The 12,887-nt window shown below is 34.5% G+C and overlaps 1 protein-coding gene across 4 annotated transcripts in view; it reads left to right on the top strand.

The window, feature by feature from the left end:
* The window catches only part of LOC137244194 (matrix metalloproteinase-2-like), an 830,051-nt gene that overhangs the window by 715,664 nt on the left and 101,500 nt on the right, over positions 1–12,887 (top strand). For 2 of the 4 annotated variants that reach the window (XM_067772836.1, XM_067772835.1), the window contains exon 5: positions 56–1,037. The exons of 1 other annotated variant lie outside the window; for it this stretch is intronic. In XM_067772836.1, coding sequence (XP_067628937.1) covers positions 56–131 — 76 coding nt within the window. In that variant the 3' untranslated portion in view covers positions 132–1,037. Of the gene's footprint in view, positions 1–55; positions 1,038–12,887 lie in introns of those variants that run through there. One more of the 4 variants, XM_067772839.1, reaches the window with a different exon arrangement.

Below are 12,887 nucleotides of genomic sequence, written 5' to 3'. Positions count from 1 at the left end.
TTTCTTGTCAAGGTTCATCTCTTTTAAAAATAACTTTTTATTCCTTTTTTTGCAGGTACGTAACAAAAAAACACAAGTTTATAGCAATGGTTGGAATTGGTAAGAATAAATTTTTCAGCTTGGTTCCTTGAGGCCATATTTGTTTACAAACCACTGCCATCTTATAATTAATACGTCCGAACAGTTGATTGAGATATCCAAGCTACAGAGGATACCAACCAGAGCTGGGAAAATGCATTAGTTTTTCAGAATTAGTGTAAATGGAAAAATTCTATGCATTGAATTTGAAAATTGATTGTAATTGTATTAAATTAAATTATAATTAAGATACAATAAATATTGCACTAAATTAAAAAAAGTTCTTAACAAAACCATTACCATTTTATATTAAGCACAGCATTTTGATGCTTTTTGACCGAGAAAGGTATCACAATAGCTCAGAAAAGATGTCTTGATCGGACATTAAGCAATCTGTTGAGCTTTTCCACCAGAAGCCAAACGGGGTCATACATTTTGAGTTGATCCATCACCTTTGCATTACATTATGTTGACTGTTTCTGGTGGGAACGAAAGTTTCGAAGTTAAAAAATAAATAAAACCTTCTTTTTTGGAAAAATGTTGTCGGTCATTCAGATAGCTTCCAACCTGCGTTATTTTTGCCAATATATACAAATATTCATAGTCAGGCGGCAATAACCTCACACAGTACTTCATCAAGAAGTTTCCTGGAATACAAAGATCTTTAGAGATACTTTTCTCAGGCCAGACCCTATACTGGGCTCTGGGCAGGGACGGATACAGAAAATATTTTGGAGGGGGGTTCAGTGTTCGCTTTCATAATACTGATTTTGTAGGAGCGTTAAACATATAAGAAAATTGCGAAACATATATTTAGAATACCAGTTAAATACTGAAACTAGTCTAGCCACAGCTAAGAAAATTTATCAAAACCTACATAGAAATACTAGAAGATCCGGCAGAAGTTGTTCTGCTTTTGTCCAGCTGCACAACTTTTAATAAGTTTCTACCTCTAACTCTCTTTCCCCCTCTCTCCTTCATTTCTTTTTCCTTCTATTCACTTCTCTCTCTTCGTATCATTCTAAGTCTCCGCTTTTCCATCCCTTCTTTTCTCTGTAGCTCTCTCTTCTTCCCCCTCTCCCGCTCTTTCTATCTCTATTGCTCTATCTTCGCCTAACTCTATTTCTTTCACAGTATTTTTCTCCTCCTCATTTTTTTCTCTAGTTCTTTTTATTCTTTCCCATTCCTTATGCCCACTCTCAGTCCCAGTCCAGGTTACGGTCCCTGTTCGGCCGGGGTGCGTCTGATCCTTGCGAGAGGTGGGCGCAGCGGGTCGATCTCAATGAACGGTTGTATTTGGAATAAAGAAAGAGGAACAAGACGAGAATTTATCGTTATAATTTATGTTTTTTGGGTAGATGTAAAATATACAGGAAAATATATTACCTTGTGAATCCGTGAATACAGGGCGGAGATAGCTGGCGGCAGATGTGTAGAGGATGGCGGTTGAAATCCAAGAGGCCGGTGGTATCGAAAGCGACAACCGTTGACCCGAAAAGTCCTCAGTTTCGAAGGGGAAAGGCACAACATATCAACGCCGACATGCACATGCATGAGTGCTGACAAAAAACACACATACAAGTTCATGTACATGCATGCACATGCAAGTGGCGGTGATGGTGTGGGTGGCTATAACTTAAATCCAGTATCGTGTTGCATTAGGGGGGTCGCAATCAGATGCGGAGAAGTTAGGCATCCTGCCTACACAGCCCCAGTTCCTCTCCAACTCACATTCCGACTTCTATCCTACTAAGGGTTGTATGTACTTTTGAAAGCAGGTTCAAACAAAAACTTGTGTCTAAAAAAATTGAGGGGTGGACCACCCTTACCATTTTGGGTTATACAAAATAGACAAGATTCCATTCTCAGACCTACTCAATATGCCAGCAAAATTTCATGATGCTAACAAATTCCATGATCGAGCCGAAGGAGTTCAACCACTAACACTACTACAGTTTTTCAGTCACTGACATTGGGCCCTTTCAGCGAACACCATTTTTGTTAAAACGTTGCAAACATGTCTCCGTCAGTTGATCAAAAAAAATATTTGTTCTCTGAACGTAAAGTTGAGTCAACTGCCAAATGAAGTAATTATCCATAAATTTTAAGGAACAGGACTTCCTAAATTATTTTTCAAACTCCACTATAATATCAAGGGGAAAACTTTAAAAGTTCAATGAAATGTCAGATAGCCGAATAGGCACGTTGAGCAAATGTGGCAAAAGACGTAAAGTCCCAACTGTTGAGTGGTATAATCCAGATATGCGTCCAGAAAATTATAACTCAACGATTTTATATTGCAGAAAGCGCCCTTATGAATTTCTAAGTGGCGAAAGCATGTAAAAGCCTTCACAAATATGAACAGCTAAGATCACCAGTTAAATCACTGTTCGATGACTTCAATCCTTTGCCTCGACATTTTTATACTCACCGTGCTTTGCACACAGAGTATATTAACTTTGGTAACATAACGGTTGGTTGTAAATGTATAACGGGATCGAGATAGATACATATAGACTTACATATATCAAAATCATCAGTATCAAAAAAAAAAAAAAAACACAAATTGATTACGCCATGTCTGCCTGCCCGTCCATTAACACGATAACTGGAGCAAATATTGAGATATCTTCTCCAAATTCGGTATATGGTATTATCTAGACCCAGAATAGATTACCACGCCCACTTTTTATATATTAATATATTTTCTATATTTCGGGAGCCATGACTCGAAGAAAAATTAAAATATCGTAATAAAATTGAGTACATATATTTTGCTTATGGCAGGAAATATTTGTAGTAAAAATGGTCGGGATCGGTTAAAGACCACGCCTATTTTTATATAAAAGAAATTTAAAAGGGTAGTAGAATAGAATAATAAGCTATATCTTAGCGAAAAATAGTATTGTATCAATGATATTTCACTTACCAAGTTTTATTGTAAGAGGAAATTGGGAGAAATTTTTTTGAAATGGGTGGTGCCACTTATTATGTAGAAAAGAATTTTATTTGAAATGAACTGTACAATTGAAGCTCAGGCTGAGTATATAATTCTCGGTTACAATCGAACTTAGACACCCTTACTTCTTATTCAAATATTTTTCTAAGTACATGTATGTTACATTACTTATATATTTTAGTATGTTTGATTAATTGAGCGCTTATTTTTTCACTATTTACTAATTTGTGTAAATGAATATTAATATGTAATCTGATTCTCTATAAACTCATTTAAAAGAGAAGCTTTTTGGAAATATAAAGGGGGTGATTCTTGGAAGCTGAATTCATCTGCCGCGAGCACAAAAAAAAAAAATCCGTTTAACCACCATTCTCTGGCCATTCGTTATATCTATGTAGCTCCCCTGTCACTTATTTTTACTCTTCGCTAGTCTTCTCAATGGTCACTAGTTGAACATGTATTTCCATGGCCATTTTCGTTTTAATTTGTTTTTTTTCCACACAGGGTCCAGGGGGTCCGGACTTTTGGTAAAGCTATGGACATATTCAGTTTATGTGAAGTCTTTATTGACCGGCCAGTTGACTTAACAAACATAATGGTTTCATTAAAAAAAGGAATGCATTATTTTTTTCCATTACCATTATCATAGAAATTTATTGAAATGAAATGTTCAATAATTTTTTGTTACAAACGTCAATGTTTTTAAATTCCAAAAATCAATAACTTTTTGAAAAAACTTGAATTGAAATATTCCATTTTCTCAACGCTTTAATGGATCACTAATGCAATAAAAAGTTAATGCATTTTTCCCAGATCTGGTATCAACACAATTTATCAGAAATTGTTCATTTGCCTATAGCAAATGTACCGCTATAAGAATAATGAGCTGCGAACATCAATATTAACAATATAACCAGCACTATTAGAAATTCGCTCGTAACTTTCAGATGTAGCTGGAATTGAAATATATTTCTTTGCGGGTAGTGAAAGGATGCGATCGTGATAGTTCGAACATTATTCGAATTACGGATATCTATCTCTCCCAATCCTAATATAAAGGTTTTAGCTTGAAGGTTTTGTTTACAGGACGTATCCTGAACATTCTGAAAAAGGGTGTATCTCAACGAAATAATTAATAAAGTCCTATCTTGGGAGGCCGACATAAAGGTTGTAGCCTTAAAATAAATAAGAACAGCAATAACAAAATAATATAAACCTAATGTCCACAATATTTGCCAATGCCGAATTGACAAGATACTTGAACGACGTGAGCCAAATGTGAGACTAGGTTATGCTATGTTGTCGGGGGCGTACAAACGCCGTAAATGCACGCACTATTTTCCGTCCATCTAGATATGTCCTGCCTTTTTAATAGTTTTCCCATAAACGGTTAAGTGATTTTATCGTCCAACAAATCGTGATAGTCATTTCTATGTTTATTACCTGGGGCGAATTAAAATTACCTGGTTTCATAGGGAGGTTCCGGTAAGACCACCAATTATGTTCCCATTTGAGTAGCGGCGAAAGATCAATTGTCGTTGATTCCGAGAGGCAGACGTCGAAAAAGGAAGGGACAGATCGACTCCTCTTCCTTCACTTTATCGCAACATGTCTGTTTTTAACTGCCTTAACTACGATTGGCTCGTGGGTTTGTCAAGTCCCAGCTAACTCCCAGTAGCGCTGAAGGGCCTTTTTTGCTAACCAACAAACAGCTATTGACTTCAAATTATTGAAAAGTATTTAAAATATGGTGGGGAAAGTTAATCCAACATTAAAATTTTTGTTGCGGGATAATGTCCCCGAGTTCCAGGAGGATAACCTATTTCGTAATACAAGGGCCGCCAACTGCTTTTAACCCTGCATGACACAACCGCTTTTATTTATTTAATTGTCTCCAAGCCAGTGATCGCAGGGAGGCATGCACCCCACCCTCATTCAAGTTTTCACAGTCTCGTGGTTGACTTTAGAGCAGGGGTCTTCATTCTATAGCAAAATTGTTATCTCTTTGCGTACGCGAAAGGCGAACCACTTTCAGTTTTTTGGAACCCATGCTCTAGCGTAAGGATCCCATGAGCTTTTGTTTTACTATTTCATGCATAATGCCAAAGTGCAGGGAACAATGTAGAGAAATATGCCTCGAAAATTGACCTTCTTTAGAACACGTAAATATATTGCATTGATTTGCTACTTAGAATGTAATAAAGAAGTTCAGTTAAATTTACAGATAGCATTTATCTTAAGATTGCTGTGATTGATACCTCTACAACCAAACATGTACCTGATCCAATAAAATATAAAAAGCAATTTCGAGAAAATTAAGGAACTTTCATACATAACTACGTATCGACTTATACATTCTACCAACTCAATACCTCCTTCAGCAATCATCGCCCATTACAAGAGTGCAAAGTTAATGAAATCAAGTGCAGTACCTGGGCGACCGAGCTTTGCTCGGCAATCTTCGAGTATGCCGCATACTTTGTTCTACATGTCATCATTAATCAAACTCTACTTTTCTTATATGTACAAATATTATATATTTTTCTTACCAATATTTGATATCCTTAAAAATAGATTTCAAAAACATATCAAACACTAACCGCAAAATGAAGTGGAATGAAAATTTTGAAATGGGTAATTTCAGCCTATATTATAAGGGATTGTTATGACAATTAGTGAAATCGAAAACTAAGTTATTTAGGTTGAGTATCTTCTTGCGTCGAATTATTAATTTCAAAAATTTTTTTTAGTTATGCACTATGAAAATCTCACAATTTTATTACATTTCAAAAACTTGTAAATTTCACGAATGACAAGTTAATTAAATGTCAACTTACTACCCTAAGCGCCATCTGTTGGTAAATTTTTAAATGGTTAGATTTCGTTTTCAAATTGAACATATGCCTCTAGTGTTCAACGGTAGCAAATTACCATGGTGAGATATCTTTTTGCTTTGGTGAGAAATCTTTCTAATAGTAATCTGTGAGAAATTGCAATTATTAATTTCATATTTGCCAAGAATATGCATTTAAATATATTTTGCTAGAATTTGCCACGGTGCCTTGATATTGCATTTAAATTTTATTAGCGTTTGTGAAGTTACGAAAATTAAGTTGAATCATGTGTAAAATTTTTTACGAAGATTTTTAACTTTAATGTTCTCCTTTATAGCTTTAATAACATAAGTAAGTAGAGTACTATTTCGTCTAACTACCCCAACACTTTGATACCCATATCGGCATATCTCATGCAATTTTTTTTTAATTTCAAATAGGTGGCAACCCTAAATGGCAACCCTACTCAAAAATGTCCCTATTGCAATGCGGAGTGAAATACTTTTCGTTTGATACCCATATCGGAATATCTCATGCAATTTTTTTTATTTCGAATAGGTGGCAACCCTAAATAGCAACCCTACTCAAAAATGTCCCTATTGTAATGCGGAGTGAAATAACTTTCGTTTGATACCCATATCGGCATATCTCATGCAATTTTTTTAATTTCGAATAGGTGGCAACCCTAAATGGCAACCCTACTCAAAAATGTCCCTACTGTAATGCGGAGTGAAATACCTGAAATCCAGCGAAAAATCACTCTTGCCAATAAATGGTACTTTTGACTAGGTAGGCAATTGAAAAGTAAAGTCCCCTCTCGGCAAACGAAAATCATGCTCTACAAGTCACTTATCGTACCCGCTCTGCTGGCGCAGAAGCATGGACAATGGCAACATCAGATGAAGCGGCTCTGGGAGTGTCCGAAAGAAAGGTTCTTCGAAATATTTACGGACCTCTACGCGTTGGCGACAGCATGTACCGAAGAAGATTTAAAGAGGAGCTGTACAAGCTTTACGCAGAAATGAACTTAGTCCAGCGAATTAAAACGCAAAGGCTACACTGGCTATGCCATATTATGAGAATGAAAGATGACGCTCGGGCTAAAAAAGTATTTTTACGGAACCCGCCTATGAAAGCAGAGGAAGAGGGCGCACCCACTCAGCTGGAAGGACTATGTGGAAAACGATTTAAACTCCATTGTTGTGACCAATTGGCTCCAGTTGGAAGAGCCAAGAATCGACTGGTGCGCCTTGTTGGACGGCCATAACCGCTTAAACGGTTAAGAGCAAATTAAGTAAGTAAGTAAGTTAGAAAACAATGACAGCCTAGAAATTTAAATTTGATCTTGCTAAAAAGTGCAAATCCATGGCAATTCAAACTTGCTATTCAATCCCAATCTTAAATTTAACAGGGTGTTCCACAATTGTGATTATCAGATACTATCGAATGCTACTTTTATACTATTATTATTAAAATTAAAATTATGATATCACTGAAGTTGTGCATGTATACCAAAAATATTGAATACACCCTTTCTTTCCTTCTTTCTCTATGTTCTCCTTTTCCTATTATGTTTATTTGATTATTGATCTACGTATGTTGAAATTTATTGTAAAGTTCAAATAACTTGTAGATTTAAGTAATTTAACCCTAATCCTTAATCTTAAGAAAGTATTGTATCAAATTAAATGTGGCACGTTAAAATATTCTGTCTTACTTATGTCTTAATAATAATAATAATAATAATAATAATAATAATAATAATAATAAAAATAATAATAATAATAATTGCACTTAGGGCGCAATTGATTATTAAAGCAAACAAGAGGCGAACAAAAATCACTCGCCATAAGTCTTCCATCATACATGTACTGATGCATCATGGAGCATGTAGAAATAATATGATGTGGCCCTTTGTGAAGGAAGCTTACTGAGGAGCTGAATGAGCTTTAGCAGATCTTTGGTGAAACTAAAATCCAAATTTAGTGGCTTGACCATGTTATGCGAATGAGAGTAGACGCCCAGCGCAAAATGAATTCCTATCAAAAGTTGGTAATACGGCCTCCATATACAACCCTCATATTCAATGTGGGATCGAGCAAAAGTAATGTTAAACGTTTTCAAAGCAAACTCTTAGTTTGAGATCTTAGCGCAGTTACGACGTATACAACCAAATACAAGTAAGCCTTTGCAATGATCTTATTATTTTACATTTACATGAATATTGAAAGCTAATTTCGAGTCAAAAATAACCCCAAGGTCCTTTACTTCAACAACTTAATGAGGAAATGTTTCAGAAATGTAAAGGAAGGTACTCCGGAAATTTAGATATTTAGTAAATGTCTTATTAATTTTTTTTTATGTTTAAAAGAGGTGACAACGTAGACACCACGAGTGAGCTGCGTGGAGATATTGCATTGAAGTCCATCAGACGCATCTTTGTTTATGGCAAATATTTTGAGATCATCTGCCTGAAGTAGATGATATTAAAATCTATTTTTCATTATTTATTTTGGTAGAAATCTTTAGATTTGGCAAAAGCATTAAATATTTAAATGGCTCGAACGATTTCAAGTTATGCAAGTATCTTTCATACTCTCAGAAGTTTAGGAAACTTATATTAAACGGAATTAAAATCAATTTTTTCGTCTTCCGGGTTTCCGTTGATATGTATATATTTTACAGTAAACTTTATTTTACAATACTGTGGGTATGCAATAGAATATGTGTACCTACATACATTCTAACTGAAACACAGACATTGAGCATAATGTGCTTGCATCTATACTTTTCAACATATGCTGTGTTTTAAATTAAAAATTAGAGATATAAACTAATTTTGATGTGATGTTTGTGTTATTAAAAAAAGTAAACACTTTAATTCCTTATACACGAAACTGTAGATACTGCTTTCGCTTAACGCAAAATTTGATGCCAAACCTATTCAGGAACAGTATCTAAAATGTTTCATGTAAATTTTTTTAGAAACATCCTTTCTTGAAAAGCAAAGTAGTCATAAAAAAGCTATGGATACTTTTGAAATAGCAGTATCTGCGTAGATACATACTTTGTTTTTTGACTAGATAACATGCAGGTATTTCACTTGGTTTGAAAAATGTAAGACAATATTACTTGGCAAATTCTGACTTTTATTTTTACAGTAAAATAATATCATTTAAATTATTTCAAACATTTTTTTAGTCAAAATAAAAGGTATTTTGAAATTATAAACGAACCGTTAGGTTTATATTAATAAATTTGTCACCAATCGGTTGGTAGTTCTTTCGTCAATCAAATTCGTTTTTGAGATATAAATGAAACAGTTAGAATATTAAATAGAATACCTATTTTCTATATACAATACAGCACACGCAAACGATAAGCAATAATGTGCATCAATCTCTACGAAATGAAGTCTTTCAGTACAAAGGGGTCAATTTCAATATATAGGAAGCGTTGCATCTGACATGTATACGAACATAAGAAAAATAGTATATCTTTGGAGCTAATATCGCTAGGGTAATGACATTTCGAAGGTAGATGCAAAACATATTTATTGAAACAATGAAGAGGTGTGAGTGAAATTGGAAATAGGGGATTGGCAGCTCTTTTACATATATCTAATGCCGTATCGAATATATCTTGAACCGCCCAAGGCATCTCACTAAGCACGAGCATGACTCGCTTATTAAATGCAGATGACAACATTGATATAATATTTAACAGCTGAAGATCTGCTAATATATATATATATAACATACAGAATTAGTATGTCCCAAAAATGGTGAATAAAAGGAATAGCAACAAAAAGGGGCCTTAACACTAGTATGAATATTGGAAATTCGAGTTCAATACTCAGCTCCCGAGAAGCTAGCTGATGAAGAAGTGAAATTCAGAAACATGTCCTAGTAACCATCGCCGTTTGTAAACTTTGCGATTTGTCTCTAATATCAATAACAAAAACAATTGTATAAAGCAATATGAGCATGACTCGCTTAATAAATACAGATTTTTCATTTATATCTCAAAAACGAAAAACCTGATCTTAAACCAACGATAAATTTTTGCATTGTAGATGAAAATAAAAACCGATTAGTAACAAATTTATTTATATGGACCTAACGGTTCGTTTGTAATTTCCAAATGCCTTTTATTTTATACTAAAAAAAATATTTGGAGTAATTTAACTTATATTATAAGGCTGAAAAAACTAAAGTCAAATATTAACTCAAACATTGTACCAAAAATTGTTTTAAGTAGAAAATAGCTCTTATAAAAATAACTATTATAATAATGATAACTGGTTGGTTCCTGGTATTTTTTTCTTCTTATATAACTTTTTAAGAAATTTACCACCTAGCCATATTAGAATAACAAATCCGTCCAAGAAATTGTGCAATATATAAATACTATACATTTTTAGTGTACAACTTCTAAATAAAAGGAAATAATTACTACACCTACTCCTCTTTTGGGAAAAAATGTGTACAATAACCAGATGTGGCCTTGTTGTAGTGTATTTGTCAAAAGATCGAACATCGGAGAAGTGTGGGTTCGAATCGCCTTCCCGGAAGAAAATGCTTTCACTAGATAAACAAGGTCAGGTCGCTTCATTTCAATTTTTCCCAAAATATTTTATAAATAAAACTTTGAAATTGCTGTGAAAATATTCACATACATTAAGCAATGAATGCACTCCTCACTTAGAACCACAAACATTATTTAATTTCCTCAGTTAAATCAAAACAATAACATATATTTTACGTTTATAATAAAATTATTTTATCAGCTCTTCATTGATTTTGTCTCTTCATATTTTTTGTATGAGCTTCATATTGCTCCAATAACAAGCAACACTGCAAACGAATGTTCTTTAATCCTCCAGCGAGTCGTTCATGTTGCACTTACACAAAGTCCACTTAGTAGTGATTCCCCTTAGGAGTGATCCAATTGCAACCAACAAAAAAGTAAATGCAGCAACAGACGTTCAACTACGCAACGAATATAAAAGTATGTAGGTATGCACATTAGGCTGCTCTACTCTACACATAAAAAATTTTACTTTTCATACCGGAGTTATAAAGATAATTGTACGTTAATACGCACCGCCAAATTCAAGAGTTTCTGGAGATAAAATACCTACAGCAATTTCCTGTTTTTATACTCAGCGCGCTTTGCACACAGACTATATTAACTTTGATTGGATAACGGTTCCTTGTACAGGTATAAAGGAATCGATAGAGATATAGACTACCATATATCAAAATCATCAGTATCGAAAAAAAATTTGATTGAGCCGTGTCCGTCCGTCCGTCTGTCCGTTAACACGATAACTTGAGTAAATTTTGAGGTATCTTGATGAAATTTTGTATGTAGGTTCCTGGACCCTCATCTCAGATCGCAATTTAAAATGGACGATATCGGACTATAATCACGCCCACTTTTTCGATATCGAATATTTCGAAAAATCGAAAAAGCGCGATAATTCATTACCAAAGTCGGATAAAGGGATCAAACTTGGCAGGTGGGTTGAACTTATGATGCAGAATAGAAAAGTAGTAAAATATTGGACAATGGGCGTGGCACCGCACACTTTTAAAAGAAGGTAATTTCAAAGTTTTGCAAGCTGTAATTTGGCAGTCGTTGGAGATATCATGATGAAATTTGGCAGGAACATTACTCCTATTACTCCTATTACTATAAGTGTGCTTAATAAAAATTAGCAAAATTGGATGAAGAACACGCCCACTTAAAAAAAAAAAAAAATTTTAAAAGTCAAATTTTAAGGAAAAATTCAATATATTTACAGCATATAAGTAAATTATGTCAACATTCAACTCTAGTAATGACATGGTGCAACAAAATACAAAAATAAAAGAAATTTTCAAAATGGGCGTGGCTCCGCCCTGTTTCATTTAATTTGTCTAGAATACTTTTAATGCCATAAGTAGAACAAAAAATTACCAATCCTTATGAAATTAGGTAAGAGCAAAGCTTCTATGACGATTACAGCTTTCTGTGAAAAAGGACGAAATCGGTTGAAGGCACGCCCAGTTTTTATACACAGTTGACCGTCTGACCATCCGCTCGACCGTTCACACAATAACTTCAGCAAAAATCGATATATCTTTACTAAACTTAATTCACGTGCTTATCTGAACTCACTTTATCTTGGTGTTAAAAATGGGCGAAATCCGACTATCCGCCCATGAAATGAAAAAAATGCCATATTTCTATACCAAATACGAAAAAAGGGATGAAAAATGGTGATTGGATTGCTTTATTGACGCCTTCACATATACAACTAAGGGCCACTCCCTTTCAAAACCTTCACTAATACCTTTAATTTGATATTCATATCGTACAAACACATTACAGAGTCACCCCTGGTCCACCTTTATGGCGATATCCCGAAAAGAACTATAGAACTTAGATCCAATCCCTTTTAAATAATCACTAACACCTTTCATTTGATACCCATTTCGTACAAAGCATTCTAGAGTTACCCCTGGTCCACCTTTACTGCGATATCTCGAAAAGGTGTCCACCTGTAGAACTAAAGCCCACTCCCTTTTAAAATACTCATTAGCACCTTTCATTTGATACCCATATCGTACAAGCACATTCCAGAGTCACCTTTGGTCCACCTTTATGGCTATATCCCGAAATGGCGTCCACCTATAGATCTATGGCCCACTCCCTTTTAAAGTACTCTTTAATACCTTCCATTTGATACCCATGTCATACAAGCACATTCCAGGGTTACCTTAGGTTCATTTTCCTATATGGTGATTTCCCTTATTTTGTCTCCAAAGGTCTCAGCTGAGTATGTAATGTTCGGTTACACCCGAACTTAGCCTTCCTTACTTGTTATATTTAAAATTACCTGATGTTTGAATTTTGGAACCAAAATATATTTGGGAGTACTTTATTCACTTTGAAAACTAGGCTTCGCTAAGTTTATTTTTAATACGAGTATAAGGGTCAAAGTTTTTCATTCTTTGTCTATGCGATTA

Source organism: Eurosta solidaginis, chromosome 3 (genome assembly GCF_040869045.1).
Source record: "Eurosta solidaginis isolate ZX-2024a chromosome 3, ASM4086904v1, whole genome shotgun sequence".
Taxonomy (NCBI): domain Eukaryota; kingdom Metazoa; phylum Arthropoda; class Insecta; order Diptera; family Tephritidae; genus Eurosta; species Eurosta solidaginis.
Note: the sequence above shows the minus strand (reverse complement) of the source record. Positions and strands in the feature narration are given on the sequence as shown.